This window comes from Orcinus orca, chromosome 4 (genome assembly GCF_937001465.1).
Source record: "Orcinus orca chromosome 4, mOrcOrc1.1, whole genome shotgun sequence".
Lineage (NCBI taxonomy): Eukaryota > Metazoa > Chordata > Mammalia > Artiodactyla > Delphinidae > Orcinus > Orcinus orca.
In genome coordinates, this window is record NC_064562.1 from 135223037 (window position 1) to 135249168 (window position 26132).

At 37.0% G+C, this 26132-nt stretch overlaps 1 protein-coding gene across 2 annotated transcripts in view; it reads right to left on the bottom strand.

Annotated features, from left to right (window-relative positions):
• Positions 1-367: 367 nt before the first annotated feature.
• TRPC3 (transient receptor potential cation channel subfamily C member 3) overlaps positions 368-26132 on the bottom strand; it is an 80879-nt gene continuing 55114 nt past the window's right edge. For both annotated transcript variants that reach the window (XM_049709543.1, XM_004265099.3), the window contains 2 exons: positions 3684-3759; positions 368-995 (listed from right to left, as the gene is read on the bottom strand). In XM_049709543.1, the coding sequence (XP_049565500.1) occupies positions 853-995; positions 3684-3759 (219 nt within the window). In that variant the 3' untranslated portion in view covers positions 368-852. The remainder of the gene's footprint in view (positions 996-3683; positions 3760-26132) is intronic.

Consider the following 26132-nt stretch of genomic DNA (forward strand, 5'->3'; position numbering starts at 1 on the left):
GAGGTTATAACAAACTAACAACCCTGCATAACCCCCGACTCTACAAAATTCACCACCCCACTGACTAAAGTCACATTACTGAAAAAAACCAAATGAAAATCTAAGACAGTAAGCAAAAAGTATATACTTTAGAAAAATCTTTAATGTGTTGTTTTTGAACAATTCTATGAAACAAATATGTAATGTAATTATATTTTCTATTAACCCATTTCACTGTGAAATTCTTCATTCAGGGCTCAAAGGTTCTAGGATTATCAGTGATGTCAAAAATTCTAAGAAAATCTGACCAAGTCATAGCTGTTTGTAAAATTTTTTCAGTTTATATTTTTCAAAAAAAAAATCTCTTTAGCACTTGCACAAGGGAATATATGCTACATAGTGATGGCCTTTTAATTTTTATTTGTATTTTGTTGGCAATTCAGTTCAGTTGGTTTTGACAACATTTATTGAGCACCTACTATGTACCAGGCACTGTACTAGATGCTGGAGACACAAAGATGAATAAGACATGGTCCCTGTCCCCAAGGAGCTTACAGTCTCTTAGAGGCAAACAGGTAGTGCAAAGACATAGAGTTTATTCTAAAATGGACAAAAATATCAATAATGTAGTAATATTGGGCCTTTAAATACAATGGCACGTCATTGTTTGTAATGTCAAGGCAGACAATTAAAATGAAGACCATTTGCATGTGATAAAACAGTAAAATCATTAAGACCTAACTTTTAAAGATTCACATGATAAAGGTAGTTAATACTAAAAATTTACATCATAGTTTTTCAAGTATTTCATACTTAGAAATATTATTGCCCACAATTGTGCTACAGTCAAAGCCATAATTCCAGGTTACTGAATCATTCACATCTCAGCACGCTGGGATTCAGTTTCTCACTGAGTTTATGAATTAGAATGGCTAATTCCTCAGTCGCTTGGCTCTTGTCCTCCAAAAGTTCATAGCGAAGGCTGGAGATATCTTGCTTGATTTCTTTTAATTCACCTACGGTATTTGTATTAAAAAACATATAATTGGTAATTTGCCCTTCGTATTTAGAAAAAAACAAAGAGTGAAATTTATACATGAATGCATTTGTCTCATAACATCTCCAACATAGTTACTTTAGAATGTTTAAGGAATGTCTGCCTTTAAAAATGTACTGGCTTTTGGAAAAAAAGCTATAAAAAGTAGTTCAGCTATGTTTTAAAAGTAAAACTCAGCTAAAGTATTGTCCTGTGGCTCAGTCAATTTTTAACACAGGGTGATTTCTCTGTTAACTGGTCTATAATCAGAGTATCTCCTTTCTATCTTCAGGGAGTTTGTCTGGTTCCCTGAGCCATAAACGTTGACACCTATATGGATCATCTCCCATTGCTAGGCTGGAAGGAAATCCTAGCAAAATGAAACATTTCTAAAAATGAATCAATCTATATAACAGGCAACTACTCACATGTAAGAAGTAAACTGAGGTCAAGTTTGAAGTAAGGGAAAGGAAGGAAAAAGAGTAGGGGTATTTCTTAGGGAAGGCAGTGGCAATGAACATGGAGCTAAGGAACAAACAAATTAGTTTCTGTGGCACAGGGGATGATGTATAAGGAAATAACAAGCAATGGTGAAATTAAGGAGTTTAGATGTAGTACCACTGGCAATGTTTACATACGCAGAAGTCTCCATAGGAAACTTCTGGCTATTAAAACACAACTATTCCCATAATTTAGCTTGGTAATACTTTGAGCATGTGTAGATTGCAATTAACAACTGGATTCTCTTGCAAATAATTGTAATGTAGATAAGCCATTGACTTTGAAAGGTAAACCTTGGGGCATGAATTTATCTTGAATCCAAGAAATGATTCTTTAAATCACTGGCACTTTAATAGCTTTCTATAATAGAATCATATGTAAAACATATCTTTCATGATATTTCCTGGTATCTTTACGATGCTTTAAAGTATAATCTATGTTCTTTTATTATATAAACGTCAGAACCTTTTATTTTAAAGAATTCTAGCTCTTCCTCAAGAATACACACAAAACATTTGATTCTTTTTGTGGCAAAAAAAAGGTGGGGGGGGGCTTTTCCTTTCACATTTGGCAACGTAGAGGAAATAAACTGATCAAATTAGAAATCGTGAGGCCAGTCTTTGGTGGAAGAAATGGATTCTCACAGCATTTAATATCATATTTGGACCATAAGCCCAGTGGGCCCCCTTTCACCTCCCTACTACTACATTCTTCTTCCTTGTTTTTGAGTTATGGGAAGCCTACACACTAAGTGTTGTACTTAGTTTGCCAATAGAGGAAACACAAATTACTCAACCTCTTCGGGATTTAGCTTCTTCATTTATTCAGTGAACAGGTTAAATTATATGATATACTTTCTTAGTTAGAACTTTGTTCAAAACTCCAAATTTTCCTTAATTCACTTTCCTCTTTTGTATAAAAGGACTTGGAAGATGACTCCTTGTTTTTGATGCTGTCATGGTGGCCCATTGCCCCCTTCACTTAGTTTTTTTGTTTGTTTTCAGGGAGGTTATGGTACAACAGATAAGGTTTCTGCTTTCTAAACTAAAACTCAATTCCAATCCTGTCTCTCTGAGACTGTTTCTAGGTCACCATGATTGGGTTTTTGCTGGTTTCCAATCACACAGTCTTAGATTTCTACAAACACATACCATTGTATTGACTCAGATTTGTAAGAGATTCCTTGTATTAATCAAGTAATGGCTTCAAAGCTCAACAGTTTAGTTTAGCCTTTTCTTATCAGCGTAGCTCTATCTAGTAGCATCTCACTGGTGTTGAAAGCTATAGTTTCTATTTTTAGGGCAACTTATTTCTCCCTGGTTGAATTCTTTCCATCTCTGGACCTGTACTTTGTCTTATACCCCAGCCTTTGATGAAAAACTGTTACAGTCCAGACAGACGTGCTGCCTAGGATATGCCTGGAAAACAGGTGCCAAGAAGAAAAGTGAAAGGCAAAAGAGAAACACCAGATGAGAAAAATGGGTTAGAGATTTCTTTCTGGACAACAAAGTAAAGATTTTTCTGAAGAAATGTGGATTCTGTTTGAGCCAACATTATTCTATCTGCATCACTGGAAAAATGTTAACACTCAATGTGAACTCCCTGAAACAGAAGTGAAACTACAGACTACTTATGTAATAGGGATTAAAAACTCCCAGAAAGATGGCAGACTTTACATTCTAAGAAATCAGGGCATTCTGTAGTGATAAACTGTCTCTGATTGACAATTTAAGTGACGGTTTCTTTAAAAAGAAAGAGTTTTAGAAATGTAGCGTAAGATTCTCCTGTCAATCTTGGAGGAACCCAGTTACCTGAGATTGGATTTTTTTTTTCACACGTTTTAATTTTAATTTATTATTAAAATGTTTTGTACTGAAATCAGTAATGCCCCCATCTTTCCTACTGGGATTAAGTGGCTTAGTCTTGCTTTGATATATTATGATGAGTCAAAATACAAGGCAACTCCAAAATCAACTTAAATTTGTTTTCTTTTTTTTTTTGAAAGCAGGGTAAGAAGGAATTGCACTAACAATAGTTATTTCTGGTTGACTTTTACTTTCATTTCTTACTCTCCCATATTGGATTTTTAAAGTATCCTTCAATATGAAGTTTTCCAAGTTTATTAAATTAGTTGTAAAAGGATGTTTCTCAAGTTGAAGGTGCTTACCTTCATTAACTTCATCATTTTCTTTGTCTACTTGTGCTTTCAAAACATACCGCTTTATAAGTCTTTTCATTATCTGCTGTTGGGCCAGAAAAAAAAAAATTGTATCACCAATGATACACATAAGTTATCTGGATCCTATTTCCCAAAGAGCCTTACATACCTGTAAAGCAAAGAACCCAGGGGAGAGAAGCTGTATGTAACTATTTACAGAAGACTCACCCAGATTTCAGAGCCTCATCCCTTTTCACCTTGTACTGAGTTTTACTGAATGATCCACAAACATTGCCCTGACCCAGCCTTCATTCACCCTCACTGCCACCCCACTCCGGGGATGCAAGAAGCTTCAAAAGAAGTTAAGCTAAAAGACTTCAATTCATGGCTTCTCTTTCAAATAATGATTTCTCTTTAAGGCGCATTGACACTAAATTATCATCTATAGATACCACCTTATTTCTCACTGTTTAAAAAATATATAAATATATGTGTAATACGGAGAATTTGGAAAATACAGAGAACTAAACAATAAACGAAAATCATCAATGATCCCACCGTCCAAAGATAATCATTGCTGTTATTTTAGTGTATGTCTTTCCAATATCTTTAAATTTTGTATATATACTAATTACTATATGTATTATATTTTATGTTGTCTAAATACCATATATTCTGTTATATGTTTTCCTCTCATAGCAATATATGTTGTGAATATATTTCAAACTAAATAAATGCTCTTACAAGATAATTATTTACCATATGGAAATAATTAAATTGGAGCCCTACTTCATACATGCACAAAAAAAGGAACTCCACATGCATCTTAAATATGAAAGACAAAGCTTTTAAATCCTTTAAAAGGAAGTATAGGAGAATATATTTATAAATTCAGTGTACAACTGGATGTTTTTTAAACAAGATAAAAATTCTAATTATAGTATTTCTACTATAATTATAATTCTATTATAATTTCTACTTTTCAGATTTATAAACTGAACTTCATTACAATTAAAACTTCATTAAAACTTCTGTTAATAAAGGTACCATAAAGAAAGTAAAAAGGCAAGCCACACACTGGGAGAAAATATTGATGATACTTACAACTGGTAAAGAATCTGGATCCAAGATATATGAAGAACTTTAATAAGAAAAACTCAAATAATCCAATAGAAAAATGGGCAAAAGACAAACAGACACTTCACTGAAATGGAACTGTGAATGGCCAACATGCATATAAAACAGTCTCAAAATCTTTTCTTGGGGAAATACAAATTACAATTAAAAGGAGATACATGGGGGTGGGGAGGGGAATTGGATGAAGGCAGTCAAATGGTACAAACTTCATTATAAGATAAATAAGTACTAGGGATGTAATGTACAACATGATAAATACAATTAACACTCTTTTATATTATATATGAAAGTTGGTAAGAGAGTAAATCCAAAGCGTTCTCATCACAAGAAAAATTTTTTTTTCCATTTGTTTAATTTTGTATCTATATGAGATGACTGATGTTCACTGAACTTATTATGATAATCATCTCATGATGTATGTAAGTCAAATCATTATGCTGTACACCTTAAACTTATACAGTGCTGTATGTTAATTATATCTCAATAAAACTGGAAAAAAGGAAAAAAGTGATACAATTTTATATCTGAAAAGGGAAAAATTAATAAATTTTATAATGCCAAGTGTTGGAGAGGATATGGATCAATGGGACTTTTGTACTTCACTGGCATGAGTACAAGTACAGTAGAGCACTTTGAAAAACAAGTCGGCATCATCTTTTTGTAATTGAAGTACAGCTGATTTACAATATTATATTAGTTTCAGGTGTACAACACAGTGATTCAATATTCTTATAGAGTACACTGCATTTAAAATTATAAAACAATGGCTATCTTTCCCTCTGCCGTACAATATATCCTTGCCGCTTATTTTATTCATAGTAGTCTGTACCTCTTAATCCCCTATCAATTTGGCGTTATCTTTTAAAGTTGGACACTTGCATATCCTTTCACTCAGAAAGGCCACTCCTTGGTATAGGCCCTAGAGAAACTTAGCACATGTGGACCAAGAGACAGACATAGACAAGGTTTATAGCAATCTTGTCTGAGACAGCTAAAAACCTGGAAATAGTCCAAACAAATACCAACAGAAAAATAGACAAATAAATCATGGTATGTTACACAGTGTAATGTCATTCTGTTCACTAATGAAATTAATTAATGCAATTAATGAACCATGGCCACACACAACAGTATGGATGAATCTTAGAAGCATAAATGTTGAATGACAAATTCAAGTTGCAGACTTCACAAAGTATGAAACTATCCTTATAAGGTTACTAAATAAAAGTAAATCCACAAAATGCATTTTTAGGACTATCTATATTTGTGATAAACCTATATTTGAAAAGAAAGCCAAAGCCAGAGGATGAGAAACCCAGACTTCCAGATAGTGACTACCCCTTAGGTGGAGGCAAGGGTGTGGCCTAGGGAGGGGCACCCATGCAGAGGCAGTGGACAGATAATGTTACCCCTCTCACGGAAGTGGTGGCTTCCTAGGTATGCATGTAATTATACTTCATAATTGACGTGCTGCACATATTCTTGTGCATATATCAAGCATTAAAAAGACAATAAAGAAAAGAAAAAAAAGTTCTAACTGAAATGCAGATATAGTGAGGGTGGAAAATGTACCTCAGTTTTAAGAAAGTATGAATTATGAACCAAAGTGACCTACTAGATGCCAAAGTCAAGTAAAAAGGAGAAATCTAGGATAATTCAAAATGTCTGTCTCAGAGAATAATGACAGATTGAGAGGGAGCCCATGCTATCAAAAAGGAAAAGCCCATTTTATCAGTCACAATAAAATATGTATAAAACTTGTTGAGTTGTGTGGAATCCGGACCCCAGGACAGACCTTAGGCAGGACTCATTCATTCATTCACCAAATATTTTTAGTGAGCGCCAGCTCTGTGCCAGGTACCATACTAGGCACTGGAGATGCAACAGTGAATACAATCCCTGCTCCAACGAAACCTCACTGGGACAATTCACTGTGGGTGGGATATAATTAAGTTTTGGGGACAATGCAGGCATATTCCTATAGAAAGAAAAAACAACGAAGTGTTTATCAGTGAAAAGCAACTTGAAAGGCGGTAATACAAATCAGTGGGAAAGAAAAGACTGCTCAACAAATAGGGCCTAGACAATGGACTATCCTTACAGGGAAAGTTAAAATTAGACCTTCCTCACACCATATATTAAAGAAGAGAGCCAAATGGACGCAAAATCTAAATGTGAAAAGCAAACACTTTGAAAGGAATATGATAATGTTTCTTGAGAAAGCTAACAGAAAGGATAAGTCATAAGGAAAATGTTGATACATCTGACCATATTAGGACAATTTAAAACTTTCATACAAGGAAGAATATCAATAACATGTAATCTTATGTCAGATGGGATTTTTCCTGCTGTCCTGGAATTGTTGATAAACCCAAGACTGATGAAAAAGGATGCTAAGTACCAGGTCAGCCACCATGGTCTAAGACCACGTTGGCCCCTGCAGCTGGCGCCATCCACCTCCCCTCAGGGCTTACTGAGACTCACTGGACCAGTATTGAACTTACCAACTACTTTCTCCTCACCTCACATTAGGAAAGAGAGTGAGACATGGGAGGGATCATGGGCTTTGCGGGGAGAGAGGTTATTCTCTCCCTGACCTGTGTGGAAGGGAGAAGGTGCAGCCCGCTTCCTAGAAGCAAAGGGAAGAAGGAAATCCAAGGCAATGTAAAGTTTAGGGTTGCCTGTACGAAAGGGAGCCTGGCGTCCTGCTTCCAATTAGATGGCTGTTCTAGCAGGCTTGCTGGCCTGATCCTGGTAATTTAGTCAGAAAGGAAAAAGAACTGTGATAAGAGAGGAACAGCCATTGGGTCAACCTGTACTCTCAATATTTGACAAACAGAGACAAATGTCCACTATGTTGGGTGGAATGCACATCAGTGGGAAACGATAATCTTTTCAATACATGGGGCTTGGACAATGGGCTCTCCTTATGGGAAAGGTGAAAATTAGATTCACACCTCAAGTGAGAGCCAGATCTCTGCATCAGGGAGCTGTGCATCGCCTTCTCAAACCCTTTAAACGTGCCCCTGCCCAGTTAGACAGGTAGCAGTTTGGTGACGGCCACAAGCAGGACATCAGGATTTGATCAGTGTTAGAGCACTAGTGACGAACAACAAGGAAGAGACTGCAACCTGCAGTTAACTCAAGGGAAAAATATTTACCTTTCAGCTTCTTCCCCTTGCCTCTCCACACAGCACAGGATGAACACCTAGAAGAGCTAACAGAAGGAGGTGTGGACAAAGCAGACCACAGCCTTCAGCCACTGGAATCACCTTCAGAGGTTTAGCTTGTGCTATAGGAGTGAGGAGAAGAGTGCTAGATTGATTTGGAGAGGTTTTCTTTCTTTCTTTCTTTTTCCCTCTCTCTCTCAATAATTTTTATTTATTTATTTATTTATTTACTTATTTTTGGCCCTGCAGCATGGCCTGCAGGATCTTAGTTCCCCCACCAGGGATTGAACCCCGGCCCTCAGCAGTGAAAGCACCAAGTTCTAACCACTGACTGCCAGGGAATTCTCAAGTTTCAAAATAAACATAACTATCTCTTTAATTACAAACATGAGACTTTCTAATAACCCAAAGTCACTGGAAAGTTATGGAGCCTTGACAAGGTGTTGTAAAGGGCTCCTCCATTCAGTGGAAAAGAAGAGTTCAAAATAAGACAGTTAGTGGGAAATTATTGAAAACAAAGTCACTTTCATACATTCACAGGCTGCGACTCCTTAGTGAACCATTACATGAAGTTAAAAGACAAACCAAAGAGGGAGACAGGCTGCTTGCAAAACATACTGACCAAGGATCAGTATCCAGGACATGATAGAATTTTGACAAGTCACTAAGGTAAAGACAAACAGCCAAGTAGAATTAGGAAAAAGAATTTAAATTCACAAGAAAGGAAAACTGAATGACCAACAAATGTATGAAAAGATGTTCAATCTCATTGGTAATCAGAGAAGAGTACATTTAAAAAATTAATACCAATTCACACATATACGTTTGGCAAACATTTTTTCTTTTGAAAAAAATTCAAACGCACAGAAAAGTTGAAAGTAAAATAAAGTGATTTCAGACTTTTCACCTTGATTCACGAATGTTAGAAATTTGCCACATTTGCTTTATCTTGCTCCCTGTGTCTATTATGATTATATTGCTAAAGCATTTGAAAATAATTTTCAGACATCATGTCATTTTATCCCTAAATATTTCCATGAGTATCTTCTAAGAATGTTCTCTTATATAACCATGCTACAATGATCAAACTTTAGAAAAATTAACATGGATCAAACTGTCTCATTTTCCCAATCAAGGATCACATGTTGCTTTTAGATGTCATGTATCTTCAGTCTCCTTTAATCTGGAACAGCTCCTTGGCCTTTCCTTGTCTTTCATGATGCTGATGTTTTTGAAGTATAAAGGGAAGTTGTTTTGTAGTTTGCAAAATTTAAAAATTCTGATAATACCAAGTTCTTGTGAGAACATTGGGAAACTCTTATACCCTGTTACTGGAAATAGAAATTGATATTACCACTCCCAGGTACACAACCCAGAAAAACACTTACAAATGTGCAAAAGGAGACATTTACTAGAATGTTCAATACAGCATTATTTATAATAGGCAAAAATGGAAAATAAGCTAAATTTTCATCAACAGAGGAATAAACAAAAATTGTGTATTCATACAATGGGATATTATAGAACAGTTAGAATGAAAAACAAGACATATGTATATCAATATAGATAATTCTCAAAAATATAAAGATAAGTGAAAAAACCAGAATATGTAATGTTATTTATATATATTTCAAAACCACATAAAACTAGTGTCAATACATAATGGTATGAATATACTTATGTAAATAATAAAGTATATGTGGGAAGAACATACAAGAACTTCAAGATAGTGAAGATCGCTGGGGAGGGATGAAAGCCAATGTAATAGAGTAGGGGTATTTTAGTTGTATCAAAATTTCCTTACAAAAAAGATCGGAAAAGAATATGGCAAAATGTTAATATTTATTAAAGTAATATGGTAGTGACATAGATGTCCAACAGGACATTTTGTGATACCTTTCTGTGTTTGAAATAGTCCATAATCAAAATTTAAAATATAATAAAATAAAAACAATTAAAATACTCTTATAAATAGGTTTTTAATGCTGCCTAGCAAATCGATGTGCCTCGCTAGCCTGGGCATTCATTCCATCTTCAGTAGCCAACAGTCATTCAGTCATGATAAACAAATATTTTTCACTTTTACAAACAAAGCTGTAAAAACTTCATGTTGTAAAGAAACTGAGAATAACTCAGGGCTTATAAGGGTCTTATTTAGTACCATTCAGAAGTGCATTATTTAGAAATACTATCTCCAGAAAAAAAATGAAACTTCTAAAAATGTAAATGAGGCAGAAGTTTGGAGTCAAAAACTTATGAATTTGAGGGCCTTCCCTGGTGGCGTAGTGGTTGAGAGTCCGCCTGCCGATGCAGGGGACGCTGGTTCGTGGCCCGGTCCGGGAGGATCCCACATGCCGCAGAGCGGCTGGGCCTGTGAGCCATGGTCGCTGAGCCTGCGCATCCGGAGCCTGTGCTCCGCAACGGGAGAGGCCACAACAGTGAGAGGCCCGCGTACCACAAAAAAAAAAAAAAAAAAAAACCCTATGAATTTGAATGTAGGCCTTTATTTACTAGCTGAGTGAATTAAAGGTGCTTAAACTCTTTAAACTTCCATTTCCTCATTTATAAAATGGGGGTAATAAAACTCAACTAATAAGTTATACAGATTAAATAATCAAATGCATGTAAAAAGCATAGTTCCTGCTTAGAAAAGGACAGCTCTTGTTGGTATTATTTATAAAGTTTGAGGACTAAGATACTGCTACCCATATTCCCTAGCATAATACTCTAAAACATTTATGTAACATTATTCAAAACCACACTTAGAAAGTCTATGAAAACTTACATTTACTGCCAGAAGGGACAATAACAGGAAAATAAAATATTTTAAACATTCATATAGTGTTCAAGTTCCCTAGAAATATCCTGAACAAAACTATTCAGATTAAATTCCCTCATTGAAGGGAAAAGAAGAAGGCATATTCACCTCCATTTCATCTTTAACCCGCAGGGAAAATGGTAGTCATAGGCTTAAATTTTTCCCTTCAAAATTTGATGTGTCTTAAGCTTTCCATGCATCCCACAAAAATGTTCACCTTAATATTTATAGCTTAAATGTACTTTTCTACCACTGCACCAAGTTGGAGTCTCTCTAAAAGGCAAGAAGACACCTGCTATTGGGCTGAAATCAGTTTCCCCACATATGACACTACCTGGTAATGGTCCATCCCTTAGTTCATGTTGGAAAGATAACTGATGTGAATTCCAAAATGATTTGCAGCTCAGAGAAGGTGCAAAGTTTAGCCATTTCCATTCTATTAGGTAGCTTGTCTGGTGAGCCCAAGGCAGTATTGTATAGCAGCTGAGAAAGTGGGCTACAAGGACAAATAGCTTGGACTTGAGTGTGTTTTGAGCTATTTACAAACAATCAAATCTTGGTGACAACCTGTGTAGTGGAAATGTTAGCATCTATCTTATAAAAGATAATACAAGTTAATTACATAGAAGGTGCTCAATTAATGTAACTATTATTCCTTATTATCATTTATGTTTCTTTTATAAAGAAAATTTTAATTAACCCATCTTAATAATGCTGGTACTGTAGGCAAAGATCATGAAACTTGTGAGTAATAAGTAAAAGTATCATTTAAAATATTATCTTTACCTCAATTTCTGATGGATTCTTTAATCAAAGCCAGTACCACAAATTAAATCGATCAATAACAGAATCATCTTCTTTACCTCTTGGTCAAATTGCTAACTAATGCAACAGAAGTCTATAAATTAACTTCCACATTCCACATACCTCCAGAAATTATCCATATTTTTCAATATGAGCATGTGAGTCACTGTTTAAGGAAGACATTGTAATATTATTGAGTGGACTATGGATTTCCTCTATCCAAGGTATGGAAAGCTTGGTCCTAGTTACCTCAAACATTATCTCCTGCAAACAAATCCAAGTTCATTTCTCAGCCCTCCATTAAGACTGGGAGAAGGAATGAGATTCGGATGGTTGCATATGTGTGTATGCCCTGCCTTTCCAGAAAGCATCAAAGCTTTTCTTTTCACGTGCTTATTTTTTACTGATTCAAATTCAACTAACAATTGTTAAGTAATCTATCAGATACGTTTACATTTATTTCCTCATTTACTCCTACAGAGAAACCAAATTTGACTGACATCGGTAGATTCTATAATCTGAATTTTAGCAACCTATAAAGTGTGACTATAAGGTAATAAGATTGATTTGGACAAGCACAAAGAACTTGGAAGTAGAGAGCAGAATTTTAGGGAGGGAAGGGTCCTTGGAAATCATGTGTTTTTCTTTTTTTCATACCACTCATTGTGACATACATACCCTGACAGATCACCATTGCACAGCCTCTGAATAAACATCTGTGATTCAGACCCTGCTACTTTTTCCAGACAGTTGGTTTGGTCTATTTTTGGACAATTGTAGCTGTTAAAAAATTCCTTTATATTGAGCCAAAATCTGCTTCACTGTACTTTCTAACTACTGGTCCAAGTTTTGTTCTTTGGAGAAACAGAGAATAGATTTCCTCTTTCTTCTACTTGATCAGCTTTCAAATATTTTCCTCCTCTGGATTTCCCTGGGTTCCCATACCATTTTATTTATATCTCACTTATACCACATAGCCATATCCCAAGGTTGTATGAACGTTCACCTACTTTTTTCTTTCCTTCCCTTCCTTCCACCTCCATGCTGCCCTTCCACTCCAGTGGAGAGATCCTTGAAGCCATGGACTGTATATTTGTAGTCTTACAACCTAAGACCATGCATAACAGAGGATATCCTGAATGTACCATGAAGCTTAAGGTGAATTCCTCATATTACCATGTACTTCCAGTAAAATCAAGACTACATGAATTAGATCAGAGACCATCATGTGGGCCGAAGACAGTCTAACACTATCTGAGCCAGAGGTGTTCCCAAGCCAAAGAAGGTTGTTAAAGCAGAGCTGCCACAGAAGAGAGCAGAGAGATAAGAACCTACAGCCCAGCTTTTGTGGAGGCTTACAATATATTCTCATTTCTCAAGGTCATATTAGCATATCTATGTACTTTTAACTTGAATTAACACAGGTATTCATGAGCAGAATTCAATCATAGCTATCCCTCCAAGTCTTTATGTTCTACAGAAAAATCATTCCCAGTTTTTCAAAAAAATTCTTTATATACATAAAAATTACCTCTGCATGCTCGTAATAATTAATGTTAATATAAATAATACTCCCATTGATTAAGGCACCTAAAAATTTTTCCTTTGTTGCCCTTTGAGACACATCTGAATCTCTGTCTTTGAAGTAATTGTCATGGAGAGGAAACATTCATTTGAATGTAAAACATGTAAGATGATGACCTGATTGGTGATGGCCACATATTTTTTGAAGGTGGGTGTAACTTTTTTTTTTGCCGAGCCCTGCGGCTTGTGGGATGCTAGTTCCCCAACCAGGGATCAAACCTGTGCCCCCTGCAGTGGAAGCGCAGAATCTTAACCACTGAACCGCCAGGGAAGTCCCAGGATGTGATTATTTTTGAAAAAATGTGGAGTCAGATGGCACTGTCTTGTTAATAAGGTGAATGATTAGCTGAGTTCAGGACTGAGAAAGTAACAAAGCACTTTTTTGTGTCTTATAAACTAATTATAGACGTAACTCTTTAGAGATATTCCAGAAATATTCTGATCTGTGATATAAACCATTAGAATTAGTGTATTCCAAAGGTCACCCCTTTGAAGGAAAAATCCCCATTTAGCAGATTAAGATTTGGAATTTCTTTAAGGTAAATCACATAATCATACTACATGAAACAAAAATTCATAACAAATAAACCAATTGTTATCACTCATGGAGTTCATAACAGGTAGATTTTTATCTAAATGTAATCAAGACATTTATATGAAGTTTGGTGTATATATAGATGATTGAGACTTTTTCCCTCAGTTTCTCTTTTTCTGCTATCACTTTTGGGGAGCTACAGAAGACTATGCCACAGGCACAGGGAATTCTTCTCTTTAGAAAATACGAAATATACAGGATTCTGGAGTCTCTAGGCATTAGCAAGGATCATCTCATGCGGAGGCATAGCCATTTTCAATTTAACAATATACTTAGAAGTTTCTCCACTTCTTCCAAATCACTCAAAAGCAATAAGGAGAATAGGAAACAGAAACACTAACTCCCTCATTAATGAGACTTAGAGGAATCCATATTCTTTTTTAGAAAGGTTATATGTAAAGGTCAAATGGGGATATGGAGAAATGCCAAGAGCAGACATTCATGGCTGAGAACGTCCTTGACCTTTTGATACAAAGGCTACAGAGGCTTAGAATTATAGGGCTGAAGGAGAAATTATAAAGAAAAGCCATAATTGCTAGAAGTACTTTGTGAGTGAGGTAGAGAGGGAGAGTCTGCCTTGTGAACAATCCCGCAGTGCTATTTTTGACAAGAGATAATAAAGAATAAAGAATAAAGTTGAACTCACATACACAATGCTGTGCCTAAAGGCAAATTCCTACTAGCCTGGGACGGGGGCCCTGGAATTCTCTGGCCCCACTCCAACCTCCTGAAAGCAGCTGGTCCGAGAAGAACTTACTTCATTCAAAACTGAGTAATAGTCAGTAAGGAATCTATAAAACATATATACTAAGACAGTCCAGGAAAAAAAGGAAACTAACAAATAGCAAATAGAGAACACTCACTAGAAAAATGCTAAAGAAGAGATGAAAACACATAATGCCATTATTGAAACATAATCTTTTAAAAATAGGGACCAAGCATGTCTTCAAAATAAGAGCACAAGGAAAATATGGTAAGTCAAAGTAGGAAATGATATATAAGTTGGAAAATCTCAAGAAGAGGAGGAAGAAAAAAATTAAATCATCACAGAAATGAAAGATATATTTGAAGCAGCACATATGAAGATAGACAGGAATAAAAGACAGGATGGGAAAAAAAGGAGCCAAAGAGAGAAATGGATGAAAAATTCAAAAGGAATAGAGAAAAAAAGATTCAGCAGGCATCTAATCGGTATCTCTGAAGATGAGACCTCAAATAATGGAACAGAAAAAATATTTCAAGGTATAATTCAAGGAAATTATTCAGAAATAAAAGAAGACTTGAATGTACAATTTGAAAGGACATACTCCATGCTAGGAAAAATTCATGCAGATCCACCTACAGAACAATCAATTGCAAGTTATTGGATTCAAAAGATAAACAAAGAAAATTTGGGCATTCAAATCAAAATCTCAGGTCAACTATATGAGAGAAATAATCAGGCTGGCCTCAAACTTTTCCATATCAACATTCCATTCTAGGAGCATTGGAGCAATGTTTACAAATACATCAAGAAAATAAAGTCATATCTAAGAATTTTACAGCTAGTTAATATGAATATATAGAAAATAGGAAACAGTTTAGGACATGAAATAACTCAGAGAACGTAGTTCCCATGAGCTCTTTTTTTTTTTTTTTCCCGGTACGCGGGCCCCTCACTGTTGTGGCCTCTCCCGTTGCGGAGCACAGGCTGCGGACGCGCAGGCTCAGCAGCCATGGCTCACGGGCCCAGCCGCTCCGCGCCATGTGGGATCTTCCCGGACCGGGGCACGAACCCGTGTCCCCTGCATCGGCAGGCGGACTCTCAACCACTGCGCCACCAGGGAAGCCCCGCCATGAGCTCTTTTTGAAGAAACTGGAGGAAGACAAACTTTACCTGACAAAGAGATTAATGGAAAATTAAGGCCAAAAGACTGGTGGTGAGTACTGACTGTTTAGCTGTGGGACTAAAACTAAAACAAATATGAATTATAATCTTACAAGGTAGTGAAGGGGATCAGAAAATATCACCCTCAAATATACCACTTTGACATAGGATTACTTTGAGATGAAAGCAACTAAGAAGCAGAAGACATAGAAGGAGCTCACTGCCTTCTTCCCAACTGCCCAAGAACAGGACATAAATTTCCCTTTGTGAAGGTCTTCCCCCTCCCCTCTCCCATACCAAGAGGAAGAGAAACAAGCATCACCACTAGAAACAGAAAGTTGGCTCAGAGATGGCTCTGCACAAACACAAACCTTACTACAGTAACCCTAATCTTCCATTAGGAAGATTAATGTAGTAATTTCCACATATATATACTCACGTTCCCACAATTTACCACCCCTGGGAGCCCAAAGACATCCTCTTTCCTTTGTCTTGTCACTTCTCCACAATTCATTGCCCTTTTTAGGATGATATATAAGCCTCAATTTCTAACTACCCCTTTGAGTTACTCATCACAAAATTCTCCCATGTGTTTGCACTTTGCATGCATAAATAAACTGTTTTTTTTTTTTTCTTCTGTTAATCTGCCTTTTGTTAGTTTAATTCACAGGCCCCAGCTACAGAACCTAATGGGTAGAGGAAAGGTTTTTTTGTTCCACTCCTACAATTCTAATGATTTAACTAGCAAAAGCTGGGAGGAGGAGGGGAAAATGGTGAAAGATAAAATAAATACACTGATTTATTCATATTTTATAGCTGGAGGGTCAAAAGATAAAACTTGAAACTTATAAATCAAATAACAGATATAAGTATGTGTAAAGCACCAAGACAAATAATATAATCCCCTTTGGCAGAGACTGCCAATTCTCTTCCCTGGTTTTTTAGCTCAGCACACGGCCACTAGGAATTAAGAATTATTTTGTAGCCTCCATTGCAGACATGCTGTTTGTGTAACTTTACAGAAGTTCCTTACAGGAAGGAGGCATCTTTCTTCCCTATCACTGTCTGACTATATTTTGGAATGCAGATATAACAGCCAGAGCTCCAGTAGCTTTCTTGGACTGTAAGATCATGTTAGAATGAAAGCCAATCATGACAGAGTAATATTATAGAAACAGCCTGGGACCCTGACAGTGGTGGGTACCATACCAGCCCTGGAATGACCACCTCCAGAATTCTTGAAGAGAAGAGAGAAGCACATTTCTATGTTCTTTCAGCTATTAGTGGTTGGTATTTGGTGGTTCTGTGTGATTTGCACCACTTAATCCTAATTAATATGAACACTCTGAGGACTACTTTAAAATGATATTGGGTACATGAATGAAGATCTGAACAAATGGAAAGGTGTGTCATATTCTTGAAAAGGAAGACACAACATTATAAAGATGTCAATTCTTCTTAAGTTAACACAACCCGTAAAATACCAACAGAATATTTTGCAAATTATACAAGCTGACTCTAAAGTTTAAGGAGAAAAATAAACAAGAAAGAATAACCAGGAAAATTATGCAAAATAATTTGAGTAAGAGTCTCTTCAAGTAAGAGTCTTGAAGTAAGGACATATGTATGTGTTTCTGTGTATTTTGTTTGATTTTGTTTGAAACTATAGTAATTAAAACAATATGGTTCTATAGCATATTGAAAGCCCAGAAATAAGTCTAAGTAGATATGGGAACTTAGTAAATGATAAAAATGACATTTCAAATCAATAGAGAAGACAGATTATTCAACACACCCAGTTCTGTAATCATCTGGAAAAAAAATAAATTTGGATCCCCATCCACACATTGCATCAAACTATATTCTACACAGATCAAATATTATCATGTAAAAAGTGAAACCATTAGTGTACCAAGGAAAATATGGGTAAAACATTTCTTAAATATCCTCGTATAGGAGAGGAGCTTTTGAAATAGGACACAAAATCTGAAGCCATAAACAATTTGTAATGTTGACTACACACAATTCTAAACAGTTGGGAAAAAATACCCACAAATATTAAAAAGACACACAACAAACTGGGGGAAAAATTCTCAACTCCTATCACAGATAAAGGGCTGATTTTCTTAAAAGAATTCTTAATTCTTAAAAGAATTCTTCCTAATTTATAACAAAGAGCCCATCAAGAAAAGCAAATAAATATTGGGTCTTAAGCATATAGAAAACTAAGTCTAAAAAGATGGTCAAATTCATTCATTACAAAGAATGCAAAGTAAAATGTGACACTGTGGTATCATTTTCACCTATCAATTTGGACAAGACAAAAACCTTTGGTAACATACTATTGGTAAATTAAGGAGGAAATGGGCACTCTTGTACGTTTATTGTTAAGAATATAAACCGGGCTCAGACGCCGGCCGAAGCCCCTGATGGTGCACTCGGGAGCAGAGAAGGTGAGTGCCCAGCGCCCCACATGACTCAGACCCCACGCCCGGCCCTCAGGTGACTGCACCTGACCGGAAAGCCCCTGACAGGAGGCCACCGCTCAGGCATCTCTGGGACCTGAGGAAAGGAGCCCCAGGACAGGACGCCCGGCCCTCAGGTGACTCTGTGACAGGACGGCTGCCCGAGGAGTGAACTTCCATTTTGGAGAGGGGCCCACATGTGAGGGAATAGCAGATGGTCTCTATCAGCTGAGGGCTTGAGCTCAACAACCAAAAGGAAGCGAATTCCAACAACAACCATGTGCCTGCTGGAGGATCTGGAGCCTTAAATGAGTCTCCAGTCCTGACCAGCAGCTCCCGTGCAGCCTCCTGTGTGAGGCCCCGAGCAGAGGACCCAGCTCATCTGCACAGGTACCCACAAAGAAATGGAATCCTGGCAAAATGAGGTAGGAGCAAAAGAGTTGAACATGTGTGAAAAGGAAAGTGACTCATAGTCCATTCAGTCTAGTATAAAACGGGAAAATTGTTACAATCATTTGAAGACCCAAGAGAATGATAAAAGGCACACTATCAATAGAGAACTGTTTACTCATGAGAAACTGCTACCATGTAGGGGAAGGATAATAAACCTGACCTGGTCGTCTAGGACCACTCAAGTACTTCCACCCAACCTTGGACAGAGTTAAAGACAGCTTCTTTGTGGCTGGCAGAGAAAACCAAGCAGCTTTGCTGGTGAGAGGATTCTAAGGGAGAAGGAGAAGGAAAGTAGCAGGAAGGAAAACAGACATCACGAGGGTCTTGGTGCTCTGGCCTGGTGTCAGGCCTGAGCCTCTAAGGTGGAAGAGCCGAATTCAGGACATTGGACCACCAGAGACCTCCCAGCCCCATGTAAGATCAACTGGCGAGAGCTCTATAAAGAGACCTCCATCTCAACACTAAGACCCAGCTCCACTGAAGAGCCAGCAAACTCCAGTGCTGGATGCCCCATGCCAAACAACTAGCAGGACAGGAACACAACACCACCCATTAGCAGAGGGGCTGCCTAAATTAATACTAAGTTCACAGACACCCCAAAACACACCACCGGACGTGGATCTGCCCACCAGAAACGCAAGATCCAGCCCCACCCACAAGAACACAGGCACCAGTCCCCTCCACCAGGAAGCCTAGACAAACCACTGAACCAACCTTAGCCACTGGGGGCAGATACCAAAAACAATGGGAACTATGAACCTGCAGCCTGTGAAAAGGAGACCCCAAACACAGTAAGTTAAGCAAAATGGAAAGACAGAGAAATATGCAGCAGATGAAGGAGCAAGGTAAAAACCCACCAGACCAAACAAATGAAGAGGAAATAGGCAGTCTACCTGAAAAACAATTCAGAGTAATGATAGTAAAGATGATCCAAAATCTTGTAAATAGAATGGAGAAAATACAAGAAATGCTTAATAAGGATGTAGAAGAACTAAAGAGAAATACAATGATGAACAACACAATATATGAAATTAAAAATACTCTAGAAGGAATCAATAGCAGAATAACTGAGGCAGAAGAACGGATAAGAGACCTGGAAGATAAAATAGTGGAAATAACTACCGCAGATCATGATAAAGAAAAAAGAATGAAAAGAATTGAGGACAGTCTCAGAGACCTCTGGGACAACATTAAAGGTACCAACACTTGAATTATAGGGGTCCCAGAAGAAGAGAAAAAGAAAGGGTCTAAGAAAATATTTGAAGAGATTATAGTTGAAAACTTCCCTAACATGGGAAACGAAATAGTCAATCAAGTCCAGGAAGCACAGAGAGTCCCATAGAGGATAAATCCAAGGAGAAACACACCAAGGCAATATTAATCAAACTATCAAAAATTAAATACAAAGAAAAAATACTAAAAGCAGCAAGGGAAAAGTGACAAATAACATACAAGGGAATCCCCATAAGGTTAACAGCTGATCTTTCAGCAGAAACTCTGCAAGCCAGAAGGGAGTGGCAGGACATATTTAAAGTGATGAAAGATTACTCTTCCCAGCAAGGATCTCATTCAGATTTGATGGAGAAATTAAAACCTTTACAGACAAGCAAAAGTTAAGAGAAATTGGCACCACCAAGCCAGCTTTACAACAAATGCTAAAGGAACTTCTCTAGGCAGGAAACACAAGAGAAGGAAAAGACCTACAAAAACAAACCCAAAACAATTAAGAAAATGGTAATAGGAACATACATGTCGATAATTACCTTAAAGGTAAATGGGTTAAATGCTCCCACCAAAAGACACAGACTGGCTGAATGGATACAAAAACAAGACCCATATATATGCTGTCTACAAGAGACCCACTTCAGATGTAAAGACACATACAGACTGAAAGTGAGGGGATGGAAAAAGATATTCCATGCAAATGGAAATCAAAAGAAAGCTGGAGTAGCAATTCTCATATCAGACAAAATAGACTTTAAAATAAAGACTATTAAAAGAGACAAAGATGGACACTACATAATGATCAAGGGATCAATCCAAGAAGACGATATAACAATTGTAAATATTTATGCGTCCAACATAGGAGCACCTCAATACATAAGGCAAATGCTAACAGCCATAAAAGGGGAAATTGACAGTAACACAATAATATCAGGGGACTTTAACACCTCACTTTCACCAATGGACAGATCATCCAAACTGAAAATAAATGAAACACAAGCTTTAAATGATACATTAAACAACATGGACTTAATTGATATATATAGGACATTCCATCCAAAAACAACAGAATACACATTCTTCTCAAGTGCTTATGGAACATTCTCCAGGACAGATCATATCTTGGGTCAAAAATCAGGCCTTGGTAAACTTAAGAGAATTGACATTGTAAAAAGTATCTTTTCCGACCACAATGCTATGACACTAGATATCAGTCACAGGAAAAAAGACTGTAAAAAATACAAACACATGGAGGTTAAACAGTACACTACTAAATAACCAAGAGATCACTGAAGAAATCAAAGAGGAAATAAAAAAATACCTAGAAACAAATGACAATGAAAACACCATGACCCAAAACCTATGGGATGCAGCAAAAGCAGTTCTAAGAGGGAAGTTTATAGCAATACAATCCTACCTCAGGAAACAAGAAACATCTCAAATAAACAACTTAACCTTATACCTATTAGAGAAACAAGAACAAAAAAAACCCCCAAAGTTAGCAGAAGGAAAGAAATTATAAAGATCAGATCAGAAATAAATGAAAAAGAAATGAAGGAAACAATAGCAAAGATGAATAAAACTAAAAGCTGGTTCTTTGAGAAGATAAACCACTATCCAGACTCATTAAGAAAAAAGGGGAGAAGACTCAAATCAACAGAATTAGAAATGAAAAAGAAGTAACAGCTGACCCTGCAGAAATACAAAGAATCATAAGGGATTACTACAAGCAACTATATTCCAATAAAATGTGCAACCTGGAAGAAATGGACACATTCTTAGAAAAGCACCACCTTCTGAGACTGAACTAGGAAGAAACAGAAAATACAAACAGACCAATCACAAGCATTGAAATTGAAACTGTGATTAAAAATCTTCCAACAAACAAAGGCCCACGACCAGATGGCTTCACAGGCAAATTCTATCAAACATTTAGAGAAGAGCTAACACCTATCCTTCTCAAACTCTTCCAAAATATAGAGGGAGGAACACTCCCAAACTCATTCTATGAGGCCACCATCATCCTGATACCAAAACCAGACAAAGATGTCACAACAAAAGAAAACTACAGACCAATATCACTGATGAACACAGATGCAAAAATCCTCAACAAAATACTAGAAAACAGAATTCAACAGCACATTAAAAGGATCATACACATCAAGTGGGGTTTATCCCAGGAATGCAAGGATTCTTTAATATATGCAAATCAATCAATGTGATACACCATATTAACAAATTGAAGGAGAAAAACCATATGATCATCTCAATAGATACAGAAAAAGCTTTTGACAAAATTCAACACCCATTTATGATAAAAACTCTCCAGAAAGTAGGATAGAGGGAACTTACCTCAACATAATAAAGGCCATATATGACAAACCCACAGCCAACATCATTCTCAATAGTGAAAAACTGAAAACCTTTCCTCTAAGATCAGGAACAAGGATGCCCACTCTCATCACTATTATCCAATATAGTTTTGGAAGTTTTAGCAACAGCAATCAGAGAGGAAAAGAAGAAGTAAAGCTGTCACTGTTTGCAGATGACATGATACTATACATAGAGAGTCCTAAAGATGCTATCAGTCTTAGAGGAAAACATAGGCAGAACACTCTTTGACATAAATCAGAGCAAGATCCTTTTTGACCCACCTCCTAGAGAAATGGAAATAAGAACAAAAATAAACACATGGGACCTAATGAAACTTAAAAGCTTTTGCACAGCATAGGAAACCATAAACAAGACCAAAAGACAACCCTCAGGATGGAAGAAAACATTTGCAAATGAAGCAATTGACAAAGGATTAATCTCCAAAACTTACAAGCAGCTCACGCAGCCCAATATCAAAAAAACAAACAACCTAATCCAAAAATGGGCAGAAGACCTAAATAGACATTACTCCAAAGAAGATATACAGATTGCCAACAAACACATGAAAGGATGCTCAACATCACTAATTATTAGAGAAATGCAAATCAAAACTATAATGAGGTATCACCTCACACCAGTCAGAATGGCCAGCATCAAAAAATCTAAAATCAACAAATGCTGGAGAGGGTGTGGAGAAAAGGGAACCCTCTTGCACTGTTTGTGGGAATGTAAATTGATACAGCCACTATGGAAAACAGTATGGAGTTTCCTTAAAAAACTAAAAATAGAACTATCATACAAGCCAGCAATCCCACTACTGGGCATATACCCAGAGAAAACCATAATTCAAAGAGTCATGTGGGCTTCCCTGGTGGCACAGTGGTTAAGAATCTGCCTGCCAATGCAAGGGACATGGGTTCGAGCCCTGGCCCAGGAAGATCCCACATGCCACGGAGCAACTCAGCCCGCTTGCCACAACTAGTGAGCCTGAGCTCTAGAGCCTGCAATCCACAACTACTGAGCCCACGTGCCACAACTACTGAAGCCTGTGCACCTAGAGACCATGCTCCGCAACAAGAGAAGCCATGACAATGAGAAGCCTGCACACCGCAACGAAGAATAGCCCCTGCTCACCACAACTAGAGAAAGCCTGCGCGCAGCAGCAAAGACCCAACACAGCCATAAATAATTAATTAAATAAATAAATGAGTCTTGTACCACAATGTTCATTGCAGCTCTATTTACAATAGCCAGGACATGGGAGCAACCTAAGTGCCCAGCGTCAGATGAATGGATAAAGAAGATGTGGCACATATATATATACAATGGAATATTACTCAGCCATAAAAAGAAACGAAAGTGAGTTATATGTAGTGAGGTGGATGGACCTAGAGTCTGTCATACAGAGTGAAGTAAGTCAGAAAAAGAAAAACAAATATCGTATGCTAACACATATATATGGAATCTAAGAATGGATCTGAGGACATGAGGAGGGGGAAGGGTAAGCTGGGACTAAGTGAGAGAGTGGTACTATCAAATGTAAAATAGATAGCTAGTGGGAAGTAGCCACAAGGCACAGGGAGATCAGCTCGGTGCTTTGTGAACACCTAGAGGGGTGGGATAGGGAGGGTGGGAGGGAGACGCAAGAGGGAGGAGATATGGGGATATATGTATATGTATAGCTGATTCACTTTGTTATAAAGCAGAAACTAACACACCATTGTAAAGCAACTATACTCCAATAAAGATGTTTTAAAAAAAGAAGATGCTATCAGAAAACTACTAGAGCTAATCGATGAAATTGATAAAGTAGCAGGATACAAAATTAATGCACAGAAATATCTTGCATTCCTATACACTAATGATAAAAAATCTGAAAGAGAAATTAAACACTCCCATTTACCACTGCAACAAAAAGAATAAAATACCTAGGAATAAACCTACCTAAGGAGACAAAAGACCTATATGCAGAAAACTATAAGACACTGATGAAAGAAATTAAAGATGATACAAACAGATGGAGAGATATACTATGTTCTTGGATTAGAAGAATTGACAGTGTGAAAATGACTATACTACCCAAAGCAATCTACAGATTTAATGCAATCCCTATCAAACTACCAATGGCATTTTTCACAGAACTAGAAGAAAAAATTTCACAATTTGTATGGAAATACAAAAGAACTTAAATAGCCAAAGCAATCTTGAGAAAGAAAAATGGAGGTGGAGGAATCAGGCTCCCTGACTTCAGACTATACTACAAAGCTACAGTAATCAAGCCAGTATGGTACTGGCACAAAAACAGAAATATAGATCAATGGAAATCGATAGAAAGCCCAGAGATAAACCCACAAACATATGGTCACCTTATCTTTGATAAAGGAGGCAAGAATATACAATGGAGAAAAGACAGCCTCTTCAGTAAGTGCTGGGAAAACTGGACAGCTACATGTAAAACAATGAAATTAGAACACTCCCTAACACCATACACAAAAATAAACTCAAAATGGATTAAAGACCTAAATGTAAGACCAGACACTATAAAACTCTTAGAGGAAAACATAGTAAGAACACTCTTTGACATAAATCACAGCAACATCCTTTTTGACCCACCTCCTAGAGAAATGGAAATAACAAAAATAAACAAATGGGACCTAATGAAACTTAAAAGCTTTTGCACAGCAAAGGAAACCATAAACAAGAAAAGACAACCCTCAGAATGGGAGAAAATATTTGCAAATGAATCAACTGACAAAGGTCTGATCTCCAAAATTTACAAGCAGCTCTTGCAGCTCAATATCAAAAAAACACACAACCCAATCCAAAAATGGGCAGAAGACCTAAATAGACATTTCTCCAAAGAAGATATACAGATAGCCACCAAACACATGAAAGAATGCTCAACATCACTAATCATTAGAGAAATGCAAATCAAAACTACAATGAGGTATCACCTGACAGCAGTCAGAATGGCCATCATCAAAAAAATCTACAAACAATAAATGCTGGAGATGGTGTGGAGAAAAGGGAACCCTCTTGCACTGTTGGTGGGAATGTAAATTGATACAGCTACTATGGAGAACAGTACGGAGGTTCCTTAAAAATCTAAAAGTAGAACTACCATATGACCCAGCAATTCCACTACTGGGCATATACCCTGAGAAAACTGTAATTCAAAAAGAGTCATGTACCACAACGTTCATTGCAACTCTATTTACAATAGCCAGGACATGGAAGCAACCTAAGTGTCCATCGACAGATGAATGGATAAAGAAGATGTGGCACACATATACAATGGAATATTACTGAGCCATAAAAGAAATGAAAATGAGTTATTTGTAGTGAGGTGGATGGACCTAGAGTCTGTCATACAGAGTGAAGTAAGTCAGAAAGAGAAAAACAAATACCGTATGCTAACACATATATATGGAATCTTAAAAAAAAAAAAACGGTTCTAAAAGTGGTTCTAGGGGCAGGACAGGAATAAAGATGCAAATGTAGAGAAGGGGCTTGAGGACACGGGGAGGGGGAAGGGTAAGATGGGATGAAGTGAGAGAGTAGCCTTGACATATATACACTACCAAATGTAAAATAGATAGCTAGTGGGAAGCAGCCACATAGCACAGGGAGATCAGCTTGATGCTTTGTGACCACCTAGAGGGGTGGGATAGGGAGGGTGGGAGGGAGATGCAAGAGGGAGGGGATATGGGGATATATATATACATATAGCTGATTTTCTTTGTTATACAGCAGAAACTAACACACCATTGTAAAGCAGTTATACTCCAATAAAGATGTTAAAAAAAGAACATAAACTGGTACAAGCTCCATGAAAATCAGTTTGATAATAGCTAAAAAATTAAAATGTACATATACTTTAACCAGACAATTCTATAGGCTTGCACGTTTGAAATATCATGGATAGAAGGTTACTTACTTGTATTGCTTGTAACAGCTAAATATTGGCA